At 39.6% G+C, this 18,359-nt stretch overlaps 1 protein-coding gene and 1 long non-coding RNA gene across 10 annotated transcripts in view; one reads left to right on the forward strand and one right to left on the reverse strand.

The window, feature by feature from the left end:
• Positions 1–246: 246 nt before the first annotated feature.
• LOC103667641 lies at positions 247–894 on the reverse strand. Its single transcript, XR_569802.2, has 2 exons — positions 590–894; positions 247–492 (listed from the first exon to the last, which is right to left on the reverse strand). It is a non-coding gene; the product is annotated as an uncharacterized LOC103667641 (long non-coding RNA).
• A 68-nt stretch (positions 895–962) lies between these two features.
• TUT7 (terminal uridylyl transferase 7) overlaps positions 963–18,359 on the forward strand; it is a 63,243-nt gene continuing 45,846 nt past the window's right edge. For 5 of the 9 annotated variants that reach the window (XM_040620168.1, XM_040620173.1, XM_040620172.1 and 2 more), the window contains exons 1-10: positions 963–1,132; positions 2,309–2,859; positions 8,110–8,291; positions 8,601–8,717; positions 9,228–9,405; positions 10,997–11,085; positions 13,207–13,258; positions 13,996–14,065; positions 14,860–14,986; positions 16,261–16,380. In XM_040620168.1, the coding sequence (XP_040476102.1) occupies positions 2,340–2,859; positions 8,110–8,291; positions 8,601–8,717; positions 9,228–9,405; positions 10,997–11,085; positions 13,207–13,258; positions 13,996–14,065; positions 14,860–14,986; positions 16,261–16,380 (1,455 nt within the window). In that variant the 5' untranslated portion in view covers positions 963–1,132; positions 2,309–2,339. The other 4 variants (XM_040620170.1, XM_040620169.1, XM_040620171.1 and 1 more) reach the window with 4 other exon arrangements.

Here is an 18,359-nt window from a genome sequence, read left to right on the forward strand (position 1 = left end):
TAAAGTGTGGTTTCCAGCAGTGCCATTTACTTTACAGTAAATGCTACTTCCTCATCTTTAAAACGGGTATAATGATATTTTCCTAGAGGATTTGTTGTGAGGATTAGAGTTAATAATTGTAAAGCTCTCTGAACCGTGCCTGGCAATACCCAGTGCGTATGTGTCCATTATTAAGGACCAATGCTCCACGGCATCCCATGGATTTAAATTTAATGCTCTTAAAAAGCAGAGAAACCAAAACTGTCACACTTTCCCAACGCTCTCTGATTTTATTAGCTGTTCGAGGCTTCCGACGCATTTAGAACATGACAGCAAGGAAGGTAACACAGTCAAAAGAAGAAAGGGAACGCCGCGTTGTTTGTTCGCGAGTTCCATATGTGCCTTCGTCGTTCAAAAATTCGAATATGACTCTCCCGGATCACCCTTTGCGATGACACATATTCTTTGAAAACACGGTTTTGTTTCCTTAAGTAAAACGAATCCGTAGACAACCTAAGAAAAAAAGCAGAGCGTCTCTCTTGACCACACAGATCTGGGTGAACAGCGGATGCTTACACACTGACATTTCTAAAGGGTAGGCAATTAAGACCTCGCTGAGTCGTTAAATCACTCGGACTTGTCAGAAAAAAACAGCAAGAGCGCCACGAGGCCTCAGACTCAGACGCAACCAAGAGCATCCAGGGGCAAAGCCGAGCCGCCGGGCGTCCGAGTCGACCGAGCTCCGCGCCTCCCGCGGAGACCTAGAGGCTTGTTCCCCGCGCCTCCGCGGTGCTTTCAAGGCCTAGGAGAGACCGGCGGCCTCGCTGCGGCCGGGCCGGGCGAAGAGAGGAGGGGCGGAGCGGGAGTTCCCCAGCTCGACCGGGCTCCGGAGCCCCGGAGGGCGCGCGCCACGGCCGCGGCGGAAGGAGGAGGGGCGGGGCGGGGGCGGGGCGGAGGCGGGGCGGGGCGGCGGGCGGCCCTGCGGGCGCGGCGCGCGTTTCCGGCGTGCGCGGCGGATCGCTCGGGCGGGGGCACCGCCGGCTCCTAATCGCGCACAATGAGACAGCGCTGAGCGCCGGAAGTGGGGCCGAAGGAAAACACGGAGAGGGAGCCCGGCCGGGACAGGAAGAGGCGGGGGACCGCGGCGGAGGTGGTGAGTGCTCCGGGGCGCCTTCTCCCCGCGTCCCTCCCCGACGAGCCTCCGGGGTGGGTCTCCGGTGGGACCCCTGGTCTCCGGAGTAGAGGGCGGGCCCGGCCCGGGAGAAGCGTTGGCTCCATCCCCCGCCGGCCTCCTTGCCCCAGTTGCGAGCACCTGGGAGCCCCCAGGCCGGCGGGGACTGAGCTGTCGGATTCGAGTCCGCATCTTCACTTTGTGTCAGACCCTGCCGGCGCCGGAGAAGAAGGGACTTGGGTGGAGGCACTCGGCCCCGGCCTCCTGGCCGGCCAGGGGGACCCCGGAACCCCATCGAGGAGGCAGGTCACTTCCTGCTTCCTGGTCCCCGAGGTGGCTTCGTGGCCAGGAGTGCGGGGACGCCTCCTCTTTCTCTGCCTCCTGCCTCGAAGGGTGGAAACTGAGGCAGATTGGGGGTGGGGCAATAGACGGGGGTCGAAGAGGGAGAAATGCTGTCCGTGACAAAACCAAACTTGTTTGGGGTTAGAGAATGAGGACTGGGGAGGTTAGCTGGAGTTGTCTCTTAGTCAGAAACCTAGCCCCTTTGACGAGGGGAGCCTTGATGGGGAGCGAGCTCCTCCCCAGCCCAAGCGACCGAAGACCGAAGCCCGTCGTTCTGAATAGTGGTGGTGAGGGGAGCGGAGGCCCTTCCCTGGAGGACGGAGAAGGGACAGAAAAGTGGCGATGAGCTACGTTCACAGAAAGTTTCGGTTACTTTGTATAACACTTAAAAGTAATTGCCAACTTTTTTTTTTTTTTTTTAAATACTGTTTCCGGATTTTTCTAACAACATAGGCTTGGGAATGAGGGTTTGGTTTGGTTTTGTGGAGAAGTGCTTTTGTTTTGTAGGTAAGGACAACCGACTTGATATGAGTAACATTTTTTAATACTGCAGTTCTCGAGACTGTAGGGAGCTTCCCTTAGTTACAGATGTAATCTTCGTGTTAAATAGTAAGTACTAATTTTCGTGAAGATATTACAGGATTCAAGCCTCCCAACTTCTAGTGTAATGTGCTCATTATTAGAATGTGATGGAAATTAGGAAAAAAAGAGTTCGTATAGGCTTTTGAACATCTGTGCAATAAACGTGTGGTATTTCATATGCCTGGTATGATATCTTGTTGTAGTTTGATGATTTCCCAAAATGCCTTCTTTCAGGTGCAGAGTAAGAAAATTGAAGTCAAAGACCATGGGAGATGCACCAAAACCTTACTTTGTGAAACGTGCTAAAGACCGAGGGACTATAGATGATGAGGATTTCAGAAGGGGTCACCCCCAGCAAGATTATTTAATAATGGATGATTATGCTAAAGGCCATAGCAGTAAAATGGAAAAAGGCCTTCCAAAAAAAAAAATAACACCAGGGAACTATGGGAATACCCCCAGAAAAGGACCATATGCTGTTTCCAGCAATCCCTATGCATTTAAAAACCCAATTTACAGTCAACCCGCTTGGATAAATGACAACCACAAAGATCAGAGTAAGAGATGGCTCTCAGATGAACTTGCTGGTAATTCAGACAGTCGGAGGGAATTTAAACCTGGACCTAGAATTCCTGTTATAAACCGACCAAGAAAAGACTCCTTTCAAGAAAGTGAGGATGGATATAGGTGGCAAGATGGAAGAGGCTGCAGAACTGTAAGACGACTACTTCATAAAGACTTGACAAGCCTAGAAACAATGTCAGAAATGGAAGCGGGAAGCCCTGGTAATGTGTTCCAACTTGTCAAGTTACAACCCCAAAGTCACAATGTCTTTTTCATCCAGATTACGTTTATTATTTTCAGCAATGCAGTTCTGATTTTTCATAGTTCCTGCTTATTTAATGTGAATACTTTAAAATTGTAATCATGGTAATTGGGCAACTTCAACACAGTGCATGTACCGGTCACTTTAAAAGTTCACTTTGCTATGAGGCTGATTTTACTTCAGTAAACGTATTTCCCATGGGTGCCTTTTACAGAAGAGGGTGACTCTATCACCCTGAGGACTCTGTCATACTTTCTGAGTGGTGTATATGCATTTTCTAAATTGTGTATTGTAATTTTGTATTTGAATAGCGAACGTGTCCGTAATATAAATGACAGAATATAAAGCTAAAAAAAAATTGTATTCAACATAAGTACACAATACAGACTATGTTTCCTGTCACAGAGGGTTATATGTCTTTTGGATGGAGCAGCAGTCTCCAGAGGAGAGTAGTCCAAGATTTTTTTTTTCTTCCAAAAGTGACCATGGCAAACAGGCTGGGACACATTAAGTTTTGAAAGTCAGAAATACAGATAAAAATTTTGCCTGTTAGTTTCTGTAGTACCAAAACCCATTTCTGAGTGCCCTCTGTTCTTGATAATAATTGCCTCAGAGTGATTATACATTTTTCTAAAAGATGAATAGTAGATTTTGTCCATGTAGCAATGATTTCTATAAACAGGAAAATTATCTAATGAACAGTAAATGCTGAAATGAAATAAACTCATAAATATGAAGGAAAAGTAAAACAGTATTTAATCTGAAAATGTAAATTATGCTTGGAAAAAATGGGTTGTTAAATATATTGGCTGTAAGCCTTTTTTTAAGATTTTATTTATTTATTTGAGAGAGTGTGAGAGCGAGAAAGAGAGCATGCACGAGCACACGCTCAGGGAGAGGAAGAGGCCGAAGCAGGCTCCCTGCTGAGCAAGAAGCTGTATGCAGGACCCCATCCCAGGACCCTGGGATCCTGACCTGAGCCAGAGGCAGACGCTTCCTAACTGACTGAGCCACCCAGGTGCCCGGCTGTAAGCCTTTTTTTAGTGACCATATAGAATGGGTGGCAAATTGGCCGGCACTTTAAAATTTTTTTCAACTAAATGCGTCTAGGCAATGTTGGCACTCGCTTAGGTATCCAGAAGCCCTTTTCTTACGTGTTATCTCACAGTGGCCAGTTTACATTTATGCATGTTACTACTAAGGCATTTGAACTTGTGATCTGGACTTTTAGAACACTTAACAGAGAAAACATCATTTGTTATCTTTAGGGGGTCTTATGATAGTATTTTTTTTTTTAAAGAATATTTTAAATTTATTTATGAGACAGAGACAGCCAGCGAGAGAGAGAACACAAGCAGGGGGAGTGGGAGAGGAAGAAGCAGGCTCACATCAGAGGAGCCTGATGTGGGGCTCGATCCCATAACACCGGGATCACTCCCTGAGCCGAAGGCGGACGCTTAACCGCTGTGCCACCCAGGCACCCCAGGGGGTCTTATGATAGTATTAAATGGGAGAAAAGGTGCTGTTTTGTATCTCTTAAGGTGGGAAAAGCAAGAGAATATGCCTTGTATCAAATAGCAGAAATAGAATGAGGTGTTAAAGGAATCCCAGGAGAGAGAAAATCTTGGCTGCGTAAATCTTTAAGCTAGAAAGAAATTGAAGGAATTGTCTGATCTAGTGCTTTTGTCGTGATACATCAGGGTACAATCATAGTTTTTCCAAGCAAGCAGCTGTGGCCTGGGAGGTTAAATTTCTTTTAGCGGGGTGGTGGATGCGGAAGTGGAACTGAGGCTCAGTGCTGTGCTGCTTTGGCCATTAACTCAGCCTCACTGGACCTTGAATCTGACAGAGGGAAACCAAAGGCATATTGATAATTTCTTGGCTTTTGATTGGTGTTTTTCTTTCTAAAAGTCTGTGTAGATAAGTATTTCTGTATTACTGTATTCAGGTAGAACATGGTCATCTTAACGCAGTTACCAGTAGTCTTTTAAAAGAAAAAGTTGGTCTCGAGTAGCATTATGAAAACAAAGATTTATAGAATAAAAGTTTGCAACCAGACAGACATTAGTAGGGACTGTTAACAGACTAAAAACTTCTTGTATATGTATTCTTGTTTAGTCTGAAAAGCAACTAAAAAAGTTACTTTTAAGTGGTTTTGAACAGGAAGTACATGCATTTTTACTGTCCTTTTAATTGAAGACAATCCCCAAACCCCCGTGTTCTCTCTATATGAAAACTAGGTGTGTGCTTTCACAATTGCTAGATGAAGGACTGTTCAGCTTCTAGCCCTTGGATATCTTCATAAGGGAAATATTAAGCTTTGGTATAAAATGACTTACTGTAGAGAGAAATTCAATTTGAGGTATAAACTTTGCACTGTATTCAGGATCCTAAAAAGGACCTCATTAAAGGGACTGAAACTTTCCTTGAATCAGAGTTCTGTCTTATTAAGGAAGGGTCTCATTAAATGATATGAGAAGACAGTAAAAATTATCTTAGAGTTGCTTTGTTTTTTAATACTTATTTTCTATTTTTCAGTTCTACGTTACCGCCCTGTACTTCATCCCTCAAATATCCTAGATTGCCAATTTAATGTATTTGGGACAATGCCATTAGTGATCTTAGCTGGAAAATATCCACTCATATACACATGTCCTTTGTGAATGGAATAATGGGCCATATGCAAATAAAACATGGGAGACTTGGAATACTGTATATAGAGAATTCATGTTACAAGACACCTGCGATGAGCCAGGTAGTCTTCCTCTACGTAATTGTGGGAACTTTTTAGCAATACCCTGCTTTGTCTTTCAAGATTCCCTTCAGTGAGATTTTATTTGACTGTTCTTATCATGCAGTCCTGTGAAACTCAGTTCAGAAGGTGATACTGTCTTGTCGGTTATGGTCTAGTCTAGATGTGAATGGATGTGCTACAAGGGGGTATTTCAGTAAGTTCTTTCCGGTGCTTATAGTGTTAGATAAAAGGCTGATTTTCAGAATTCCAGCCATGCTTTAATCTTTATTTTAAATCCCATTACTTTCACTTAGTCATTAGTCCCTGAACAAGTTATTTCCTTGGTCCAGCATTTCCCCATCTGTACAATGGGGATATAATATCAGCATCCATGACAGGATCACTACAGGGATTAAATGAGGCAATGCACATAAAGGGCTTGCATTGCATCTGTCGCATAAAAAATACTCAGTAATGACAGCTGCCGTCATCATCGTCATCATCATCAGACAGAATTTCTGCAACCATCCACTCCTCTGTATAAAAACAATAAGGAGTGGGACACCTGGCTGGCTCAGTTGGAGCTGTAACCCTTGATATCAGGGTTGTGAGTTTGAGCCCCACTTTGGGTGTAGAGATTACCTAAAAATAAAATCTTTAAAAAGAAAAAACTTAATCGTGCTCTTTGGAGGGAAATTGTCATTCTGGAAGATGACAGCAAGTATAGTTACATAAAAAGTCTTTGTGATTCAAGAGAGGAGAAGTTAAAAAAAGGGATTTGGTTCCATATCAATTACTGTTTTATGAACTAATGTGGACTTTTCTAATGGGTATTGCACATATTGGTGTAAATCTCTAATGAGTGTTTGCCAAAGTAAGAAACTTGTTATGAACACTGAAATCAGATGTAATTAGTTAGAGTAGAGGTTGTAAAGATATGCAAATTAAATGAGAACAGACACACCTCTAAGTTAAAAGAAGTGCTTATCTCAGAAATTGATGCAGACCGAGAGCACAGTCCTTAAAAGATGGTGGTAATTTAATTGGGAGCAGGGGAGTGTTAAAAAGCAAGTATTAACAGTAGACTGGTTTTTCTCTGCAAATGACTACTTAACCTTTTAGTATTTTATTTGTTTGGTCCAGTCTGATGGCTTTTTATAAAAACAACAACTATTTGTCCCAATACTTTAATTTCTTTCAATTGCCGTTTATTATATTATAGAAGCAATTTATAGCATTTCGTTATATATTCATCTTACAGTACTTTGAGCACAGTGCTGCTACTTTTCCTTTAGAGCTGTTGGCAACAGCTTTTTGCAAATTAGAGATCCTGTACCTTCCTTTTCTGACTCAGAAGCTTTTTCAGCCAACTGATTCGTTGTAACTGCTGTACAAGAAATGAGTTCCACTGAAAACTTGATATAGGAATAGGAGTTGCCTCATGCAGGCTTTTTGGTAGGTTTATATTTTAGCCATTTAAACATTATTCAAACCATTTATCACAATTTTAATTGGGGAAATGAGTTCTATTTTAATCATGTGTAATATGGATAGATTTATTTTCAGAGCTTGATAGATGTTATCAAAGCTATTTAAAAAAATTTTTATAGATCAATCCCACAGTCCTCTTCAGTTTCACAGGTAGAAAAGTTGTACATTTAAAAAAGGGAACAGATTCACTTATTAGTTATAAAGATTGTAGAACTAACAGTAGAGTTTAAATGAGTTAGTCTATACTTGTAGAAAACTTTTATTTTAACCAATGGCCTTTTTTCTTTGAAATGTGCTTAGCGTGCAGGCTGTCCAAAGAAGCTAAAATGAAAGTAAAGATAAGATAGGAACTGGTTGTCCCCAGTAAATAAAATTTTGGCCTGGACTTCTTATATCCGTATAGGGAGAGGGCCCAATTACATGAAAGCTAAATTTACAAGTAAATGATGGATTTTCATTCCACGTAAGAATGTAGTTGATTTCTGAGTTCTTTGGAGATCATAGCGTCCGTTTTTGCTCTGTTGAGATTGTTCACTTACAAAAAATGAGAACAAATGTGGATAGTTTTCGTTAGAATAACAGGTATACTAGAATATATTCCATATATTTATATTGTATATTATAACATATTAGGTGTATTAGAATTACAGGTACACTTGCCTTCAGAGAATAATTTTTACTGCTGCTAAGTATGTTCAGAGTATGCTTGGAAGAAATGATAAAATCACATCGTAGGGTTGAAGCAAATTCTTTTCCAGTATTCCCAAAAGAGGATTCCTTTGGGTTGCTGTATCCAGATGAGGTGGTCAATGAGTATTCACACATTTTATCCATGGAAGAGCTTTCCTTTTGCTGTGTTCAGATGTCATTCAAATAATCACATTCTTTAGTTAATAAATATGTATGAATAAATATGTATGGTCTGCTTTTTTGTCAGAGTGGTATTACTCAATATTGCCAATAATATTTTCCCCCTAACTTAAGAAAACAAGAAGCAGAGGTCCAGACCTCGGAAGCCACGTAGGACTAGAAATGAGGAAAATGAGCAGGACGGAGACTTGGAAGGCCCCGTGATTGACGAGTCTGTGCTTTCAACGAAAGAGCTCCTGGGCTTACAGCAGGCAGAGGAGCGATTAAAAAGAGACTTCATTGACAGGCTTAAAAGGGTAACGTCTTTTATTTGTTACTTAAAATCCTTGTCTTGGTTTAAACCATGCTAGTAATTGGAACATGTGCTTTGATAAGTTGGGTATCCTACTACAGTTATTAGCATTTAAGCACTGTGAGTTCAAAGTGGTACTTGATTTGATTTAATAAAATCACTTCCAAAAAATGACTATAGGATAGTGGTAAAGAATGACAATAATATATTAACAGTTTTTAAAGTGATGGGGAAGTCATTTCTGGCTAACTTTTGTTTGCCTACGTTTTGGAAGATACGTATATATGTCTCTCTAAATCTCTTCAAATTATAGCGACCAAGAAACTACCCTACAGCTAAGTACACCTGCAAACTTTGTGATGTTTTAATTGAATCCATTGCATTTGCCCATAAGCATATCAAAGAGAAGAGGCACAAGAAAAATGTTAAGGTAAGTTTAATGTGACCCAAACAGATATGTTTAATTGTCAGTTGTTTTTACTTGTCATCTTTGCGACTTTCCTCTCTTTAAGGCTATGATATTAATAACTTCACTACTTATATTACCGAATTTATTTTAGCCAAAATACTTCACATTGGTCAGATATGTTTTGCTGGGCAGTCTTGTGAATTTCATTAAGAACAGTATCAGGATGAGTGAAGTCATTGATGGGACCTCGGTATATGCCCTTATGCCAGTAATAATAAAGCAAATAATTTGTCATTGCTGCTTTTAATGTTATTTCCCTGCACTTTTTCCTTATTTTTGCCTGCCTTCTATTATCACTTTATGTGCATAAAGAAGTATATGTGTTTGATGAGCTGAAGACTAACACAGCTAAGGTGAGAGGGAGAGCTAAGAAAAATATTCCAGAATATTCTACAGGGTGTTGTCTCAGTGAATGGTAGAAGGTAAAAAAACTGTGTGAGTCATTTTTAATCTCAATATTGATCTTAAAAGGAGAAGCAAGAGGAAGAGTTGCTCACTACGTTACCCCCGCCTACACCCTCCCAGATAAATGCAATTGGTATTGCCATTGACAAAGTGGTACAGGAGTTTGGCTTACACAATGAGAACTTGGAACAGAGACTAGAAATTAAACGTATCATGGAAAATGTGTTCCAACACAAGTTACCAGGTATTTTCTAGATTTGTTTTTCTAATATTTAGCTACCTAAAAGTGCCTCATGCATTTTTCCAACCCGTAGTAATTTTCATCTAATAGAAATTGAGTTACCGTGTCCTGAAGCTCTTAATTTTTGGTGTGTTTTTGTTCTTTTTGGCTTTCCCCCAAGGTAACAGAGACTGTTACGTGCGCTGTCATTAAACCTGTCTTCGTTATGAATTTCATTGTACACGTGTACTTTAAGTTAAATGCTCTAGATTTTGAGGGCACTGTGGGACTCTTGTGTATCTACCCGTTTACCTTCCTACCTATTCAAATTGACGCAACATTTTGAGTTAAAATAAAAAGTATATTCAAGTCATTCTCAGGTTTTGTGTGTCTGAAAAAGGTTCTGTTTAACCACTTTTAAAAAGAATTGCAACATCTAAAATGAGCTCTGAACCTGTTTTGTAATAGATTTTGTGTACTGTTGATTAATTTTCCAGGTTATGTCTATGGAGCCACAGAAAACTGTTTTTTAGAAAGCTCCACAAGTGATTCTAACCCACAGTTAGGATTGGAATCACCATTCAAAGTTTTATCACCATATGGCCCATAGAACTGTTTGTCCTACTGAAAGAGCATTCATATAGCATATCATTCATACTTGTGTATACTTTCATAAAAATAAAGGGCAAGAATCTGTTCGTTTCATTATATCTGTATCTCATTCTTTGTGTTATAGCCAAGTACCTAGAAAGGCATTTGTAATGTCAATGATTTTTGCTGTAGATTTCCATTATAAAATTTAATGTACTTTGTCATGGAAAACGGTTAAAATTCAAAGAAATCACTTGACTTAATAAACCTGAAAAACCCCACAAAATCCCCTGATGGGAAGGAGATAATTTTTTGGCATAGTAGTAGTAAAACATTGGGGGGAAAATGCCATAAATAAATATAGGCAGCACACACACACACACATGCATGCATGCATGTGCACATGTCTTCCTCTGAAGAGTGAATTGCTTGTTGCCTAGCATTTTAAGTTGATATTGTAATTATTTTTCAAAAGTTTTCCTAAAGAGAGTATATCATGTTAAGGGTTTTTTTATTCATAGTCATACTGAAAAGTAACTTTATGTTGAAGGTCATTTTTATGGTTATTTCATTGAAACATGATCTTTACAGTAAATTACACCTGCGTGTGTTTTCTAAAAGGTGAAATGTTTGCATTAACTCTTTAGTATTCTAGCAGGTTTATGAATATAAGACAAAGTTAGGCATCCATTTTTACTTTCACTTTGTAAAAATCCTTGCAAATATTATTTTCTGCACAAAACATAAAATAATTTAGAATTTTTTAAAACATGTTCTACAGTTGTCATGAAAGAGTAGCTGTTAAGCTAAACTACAGACAATATAGGCTTCCCTGTTAAATAAAATGAAATGAAGACAAGAGCAAAGAGTCAACCATTCCTTTTTGTTTATTTATACCAGACTTGAATACTGTCTTACTTTCATGTGTAGTTTCAATTGATGGTTCCGTTTCTGAAATAGCAGTGTTTTGTTACGACGTTCGAGAAATTTCACTTTATTTATGACTTAATTTTTTTTTTTTCAGATTGTTCTCTGAGATTATATGGGTCATCCTGTAGCAGATTGGGTTTCAAAAATTCAGATGTAAATATCGACGTTCAATTTCCAGCCATTGTAAGTACAAAATAAAATGTTGGAATTTTCACAGAGTGGTATGGAAATTCTTTTTTTCAAGTGTGAGCTATCTAAGAGTATATTTAGATACTTGAAGATAATATAAGTGGCAGCTTTTTCCCCTAAAATTTCCAGTTCCGTGCTCTTCTGCCGACCTTCGATTTTAGAGCATTTCTTTTAATACTGTACAGATTTTTGTAGTTTTTACTCTACAGATCTTTTATATTTTCTTCAAATGCTGGTTTTCTTTTTTTTTTTTTTTTAAGATTTTATTTATTTATTTGACAGAGACAGAGACAGCCAGCGAGAGAGGGAACACAAGCAGGGGGAGTGGGAGAGGAAGAAGCAGGCTCATAGTGGAGGAGCCTGATGTGGGGCTCGATCCCGGAACGCCGGGATCACGCCCTGAGCCGAAGGCAGACACTTAACCGCTGTGCCACCCAGGCGCCCCGAAATGCTGGTTTTCTGACTATGTGACTTTAATGGGGCTTTTTAGATTCTGTTAACTTGAGAAGATTAAATTATCTTGGTAAAGTCAACTTTCCAATGTCAGAGAGGGATTTCAGATTTTTTTTTTTTAAAGATTTTATTTATTTGACAGAGAGAGACAGCGAGAGAGGGAACACAAGCAAGGGGAGTGTGAGAGGGAGAAGCAGGCTTCCTGCCAAGCAGGGAGCCCACTGGGGGACTCTTGCCCAGGACCCTGGGATCATGACCTGAGCCGAAGGCAGACGCTTAACGGCTGAGCCACCCAGGCGCCCCGGATTTCAGATTTTAAACAGTGTGGACATGGAAACATTTGTGACCTGAAAGCTCTATTCACTCCTCAGTTTCCACTTTTGTACACCTACTTTGTTAAAATAATTATGCTTTTGAAGAACCACGCCTAGCCTGGATTTCTGGTTTAAATGTGATTGAAAAAGATGTAAGTGAGTCCGTTTTGAATCTGGAAGGCACTCTAGTTGATCATCTGTTCATCCGCTGGCGGGTCCCCAGGCCAGTGTGCAGATAGTTTATGCCCATTTACCTGGGTTGCTAGTTAAAAATAATAAAGAAGATTCCTGGGCATCACCCCAAGATGTTCTGTCGTACAGCCATCCCTGACTGCTACAGCGGCGTGGTCAGCTGACCAATAGATTTTACTCATCTTTTAACCTTCAATTTTAATTAGTAATTTACCAGCATAGCAGTTATTTTGCTGTGGTCATTCATTGAGCAAATACTCACTGAATCCATGTTGTGTGCCAGGCACTATCCTAGATCCCAGAGAACAAAACAGGTAGGATTCCTCCCTCGTGGAAGTCATACCTAGTGGAGGAGATAAGTAATTACATATATATATGATTAATTATAGTGAGAGCTATGCAGGGAAACAAGGTTCTGTGACAGAAAAGAGCAGGGGATGTGTAGCTGCAGCGGTCAGGAAGGCCCCGATGACATTGACTCTAGGCTCTAAACAATGAAAAGGAATGAGGAAGTGAAAAGATGAGTGTTTCAGGCAGAGGGAGCAGTGTTTGTAAACACCCTAAATCCCTACGGAGCTTGGCCTAGTCAAGGAGCTGACGGATGATTGTATAGCCATGGTGGAGGGACCAAGAGAAAAAATCAGCCTTAAGTTTAGGACAGAGGACCCAACATGCAGGATCTGTGGGCCTTGGTAAAGAGTTTCACTGTGACCTAAGGGCAGTAGGAAGCTATTGAGAGTTTTAAGGAGGGGCACGACTAGGTCTGATTTACGGTCTGATTTACGATGTTAAATGGTTGTGGTTCCTACGGGGAGCAAGGACTGGAAAGTGGAGACCAGCAAGCAATCTACTGAAGTAGTCATAGAGGGAGAAGTGACATGAACGGTTTCGTGTCTTGGAGATTTGTGGAGAGGTTGATTACCTCAGGAATTCGTTAACCAGGAGTTAACTGTAACAGGTCACTTGCCCTCATTTGGTGTTCATCTCTGTCTCTGACTGATGTGTGCACATGGCATAAAGATTGATTTATTTGCTGGGGTAGCAGTGTGCTTTCTAATTTGGAAAGGAGCTTGGATAACTTCAGATAACAGTGTATTATCTCAGTGAAACAACAGTACTTATGGATTAGTGATGTATTCATTGATTTGTTTCCTAGATGTCTCAGCCGGATGTTCTCTTACTTGTTCAAGAATGTTTAAAGAACAGCGGTAAGGCCAAATTCTTTCCACGCTTTGCTCTTAATTTTCTTTCTTTTGTCTATAGTTTGGATATATCTTATTTGTCAGATGTTGAAAATAGGAAGTCATGTGTGTTTTAATTATTTCTATGGGTAATATCCAAGCAGAAAACCATTCTGTGGTTTAAATTAATACCTTACAGGCGATAAATAGGTATGACCCAACCCTGATTAATAAATCACCAAATGTTTGCTTCTGGTTAGGGTTATCAGTTGTCCAAAGTAGTGTCCAGCTTAGGACTTGATGACTTTTTACGCTCTCCATAGGCCTCATTAAACCGTCTCACCCCATGAATTAGTCTTTCCCATCCTTCTTATTTGGTTTGAATGAAACATTCAACATTTCTTCCTACTTCAGTCAAAATGTATTTTGAGCCCAGATATTTTAGTAGCTTTTGCAGCAGTTTTGTTCTTGAATATATCCTATCCACAATTCTAATTACCTTATCCCCATAACACTTAAATATTCTGATTCCCTACTGTAGTCATTTCTAATCAAACGTGAGTTGCAAAATAAGGGTTTTAAATTAAAGTGATTACTTGATTGTTGTACATAATACTGTTTCCCTCTTCAAGTCATCTCGGAGCTTTATTTCATAATCCTCTTTCAAAGGCCGAACAGATTAAGTCACATCTTGTACTTCATCTAGTTGGGCTTTTAAACAGAGATTTAATTAACCTACTTAATATTTTTTCTTCTTTCCTCAGACTCTTTTATTGATGTTGATGCAGACTTCCACGCTAGGGTGCCAGTGGTGGTATGCAGAGAAAAGCAAAGGTCTCCGTTTCTTTAAGCTGTTTCTATATTAAATAGAAATTTGCCAGGAGCTCATGTACTTTATTACATCTTCATGTCCAGTTTCTAGAATAACAAGCTCCTTATGTGGTTAATTTCACAGGCTCACTGTTAGCATTCTCTCTATACTTTTGGCATTTGATGCAAGAGGAGAAGGTGTTTTATTTTTAAAAGAATAAAATTATTTGAAAGGAAACAGCAGAGGAAGGAAGCATTTTGACCCACTTCATTTTAGTCAAAAACAACTTTATCGAAGGGTTACTTGCTGTAGCCACCTTACTTTGCCATCCTTTTTAGCAGCATTTTTAGCAGTGCTGAATAACAATTAGTGTGACTTCCCCCATGTGTCTCTTCCTCCATCTGGAAGCATTACCATCACCACAGTACATGGGTGGTTTGTAGGCTGTAATGATTCTTCATTAGGCAGATTCCTCCAACTCTTGGGAAAACACTCTTTTACTTTTACAAAGATGAATTCCTACTCCCATTTGAACCATTTTACAGTATTTTCCTAATTTTCATTTCCCCCCAGAAATAGTTTTAATGTATGAAAATACAGAGTTTTAGTTCTGAAAAATAAAGTTCGCTCAGAGAATAGCTGCCCTATCTTTTTCTTAATGCAATGACCTAAAATGACCCATAGAGATTTTGTTTTTTATTTCATTTTGAACATATTTATTATTAGTGCAAATTAGTTATTGTCAGTGTAAATGATAGCTGAGTAATGCTTTTTATCTTTCTCTTTTTCTTTCCCATCCCCACCCTTACCCCCCCAGCGGTCTTCTTTGTAAAGTGAGTGCAGGAAATGAAAATGCTTGTTTGACAACAAACCATTTAACTGCCCTTGGAAAACTTGAAAACAAGCTGGTTCCTTTGGTGATTGCCTTTAGGTACTGGGCAAAGGTAAGTTTGAGTTCTTTAAATGCGTGAGCACATCCTATGTATGCATAAACAGTATGCTTTGATTTTTGCATGGTTAATCTTAAATGTTTGGATGCATTATTTATAGACATGAAGAGAGTAGGCATCTGAGTATTGGAACAGAAATTTTAATGTCTACAGAAAGGAAAATTTAGTGTTTCTATTTCACTATAACAGTATTGCTGAAAAGATCAAAATGACTTATAGTGCTTATTAAAAATCAGATTTGTAGGTCAAATGTAGGATATAGCCCAAGAATTTGCATTCTAACTAGTTTCCCAGTGTGCTTCCTAGGCAGGAATGTTTGAGAGATACCATTTCCAATCATATACCCAGAGACTCCAAAAAAATGGAAGCCACTCTCTGCTGGTGCTTGCATTTCTATGTTTTAAATATGATATCTCGATATCTATTAGAGCATTTAGTATTTCCTTAAAACCTAAGGTCCCATCGCGATTATAAAATTGAGATTCGGTGTAGGTACTTTATAGAGGACAGCTAGTGCTTTACTGGTTACGATATGGCAGTAACAGGGGCACCTGGGTGGCTCAGTCGGTTAAGTGGCTGCCTTCAGCTCAGGGCATGATCCCAGGGTTCTGGGATCAAGCCCTGCATCGGGAGTCCTAGCTCTCTGCCTGCTGTTCCCCCTGCCTGTGCGCTCTCTCTCTCTGACAAATAAATAAATAAAATCTTAAAAAAAAAAAAATGTGGCAGTAACAATATATAGTTCCTATTGCTGCGGTCCAGGATAAGCAGAGGATTGCACTGGTCTTAACCAGGTGAATTGATAATTACAATATGCTATCCTTTGAAAGCTGCTTCCTGCTTCATCACTAAGTGGGCTATGCTTTTTAAATTGTTATTCCTGTTGGTGCTAATGAGTTTGACTACATTCTCTCCCCAACCACCTTTCTGAGCAAAGCATGAATTTTCAAGGCAGTAGGTTCAGATGAGGGGACCAATAAACTAAGCAGAGCCAGTTGGCTTGCACTTGGGATTGAGCCATCATTTTGATTTCACTAACAAGCATTTTAACCAAGTTGAGTGGATTTGCCGTGGATGTCAAAAAAAGAAATAACAAATATTAGATTAAAAATTTGACATTGAGGTTGCCACTCAACATCACAATATGTGGTTGCTCCAAGTTTAAGGAAGTTTTACTTTTTGTCACTGTGGTGTTTTAGGTTTTAGACCAAATTATATAAATGATAGGTTGGTACAAAAGAATGCTTATCCTTTTTTTGTCTCATTTGTAGCTTTGCAGTATAGATCGCCCTGAAGAAGGAGGTTTGCCGCCTTATGTGTTTGCCCTGATGGCCATTTTCTTTCTTCAACAGAGGAAGGAACCTCTTCTGCCTGTTTATCTAGGATCATGGGTATAAAACTTTTTTTGCTTATATATCTGATACTGATTTTATTACAGGGCCACAATTGCTTACGCATAATTTCAGGATCTAGAAACTTAACCAAAATGGACATGAATTTATTTATCCTACTAGTATGAATATTCATTCCTCTCCCTGCTGAAATATTAGTGTATTTGACTGCAAGATGCTGGTGTGTACTCTGCTGGGGATAGGACTGCTTTTCTAAACTGAAAAAGCACTTAATTTGTGAAACAGAGGATCCTGAGAGTTTTAACAAGACAGTGTGAACCTGAATTAAATTTATCCTTTGGTACGTACTTCCTTTGGCTATAACTAGATATTTAAATTTACAAGTCACCTCCAGACAGAATATACGAAGCCTTTGGTTGCTGTAACTTCCTTTCTGTTTCTAGTCTTTTAGCTCTCTGCATTCCCCATTCCCTGTGAAACAAAAGAAAATAGAAGTGTCGAGATTGCTAGTTACACTGCAAGATGCAGAACATTGTCATCACCTCTTGAATAATACTTTGGTGTTTAAGATGAGTTAGAATTCAGTAATGTGACCACTCTTTTTCTGCATAAATTAAAGTTGATTTATTCTTTTAGTAGGATTGAAGAACTCTCCATCCCAAAGTCAAAATAAATACCCTTCTCATCGTTTTAGAAACCTCACTTTTAAATCCTAGGTGTTTATCTTGATAAAAATCTTATATGTATACTTACCGTATAAAAAGTCTCACTTCGTAAAAAGCTTATTTTGGCACATGTGGTATCGTAACCACCTTTCTTACCGTACACAGGATTCTCATCATTTAAGGAGAATTTATTCTACAGCAGTAGCTTAACTATGGGTACATATAAAAAATATATGATTATAGGGAAAATTTTTTTCTTTGTACTTAATATATTGTGAGTATTGAGCAAGGACCTTTATCTGCTGGGTCCTAGGAACAAAGACAAAAGCAGAATGAGCCCTTTGTAAACTCTGTCCTGGCAGAAGGATCACAGTCCGCTGTGCGTCCCAGTGGCCTGAAGGGCACTCTCTTTGTACTTGTGGTACTAAAATGAAAGAATGCAGGGCCCCAGTAGGTGTCTGCTAGATAGCTCTCCTGGTGGAGAGAAGAGAGAATGGAGTCAACCCTTGGCTGATAAATAACCCTTTCCATCAGACCCAAAAGGGACCTGTGAAGGTCTTTGAGGTTTTCCTTTCACTTTAATCCAGTAGAGACAGGAGTTTAGGATGGAACCAAACCACTTAGATTCCTCTTTCTGAGAGGGCCTTTAGAATACATTGTATGTGTTCCCATACTCACTATTATCTTAGTGAGATCTACCTTTTCTGGTGACCTGGTCACCTCTGAGTAGTCATCTGTCACTGATGTGAGGATGCAGGAAAAAGGATGTTTCTATTCTGGTGATGTGATTCTCCTCAGGATTCACTTAAGAGTACAGTAGTATGAATGCCCTATTCCGTGGCCAGTGTATTCTAGACAGTGGTACTTGACATTCTCTAAAGTGACATTGAATTTGCTTTTGATTATACCACTTGTTCATTTAAGATTTAAGGACAGAAGCAGGTATGTGGTGGCCAAAAATGGATTGAATTCTGTGATCAAATAAGGCACACTCTACTGCCTGAACCAAAATGATCAATGCTAGAAGCTTCTGCTAGAGTCATAGAAATATAAAGCAAGTGCAGGAAAAGAAATTAAACAGTACGTTATTGGTGCCAGAAATTTTACATTGTTATTTCTGTAGAAAATGCATTGAGGATTTCAAAATTATGTTTATAAAAGTTTCTAAACTGTTAATTCCTTCAAAATCTTTAAAGCACTGTGTATGTTTGTCATTTACTTGGCCCTGAAGGGAATACACAGATGAATAAGATGAAATTCCCAGTCAAGAAGTTTAGGATATCATGCCTCTGTACCCTCATCTATCTCTTCAGAGATTTTTGGGCCATTCCCTCCCAACCTGTGCTGACCTCT

This window comes from Ursus maritimus, unplaced genomic scaffold, assembly GCF_017311325.1.
Source record: "Ursus maritimus isolate PB19 unplaced genomic scaffold, ASM1731132v1 scaffold_34, whole genome shotgun sequence".
Taxonomy (NCBI): domain Eukaryota; kingdom Metazoa; phylum Chordata; class Mammalia; order Carnivora; family Ursidae; genus Ursus; species Ursus maritimus.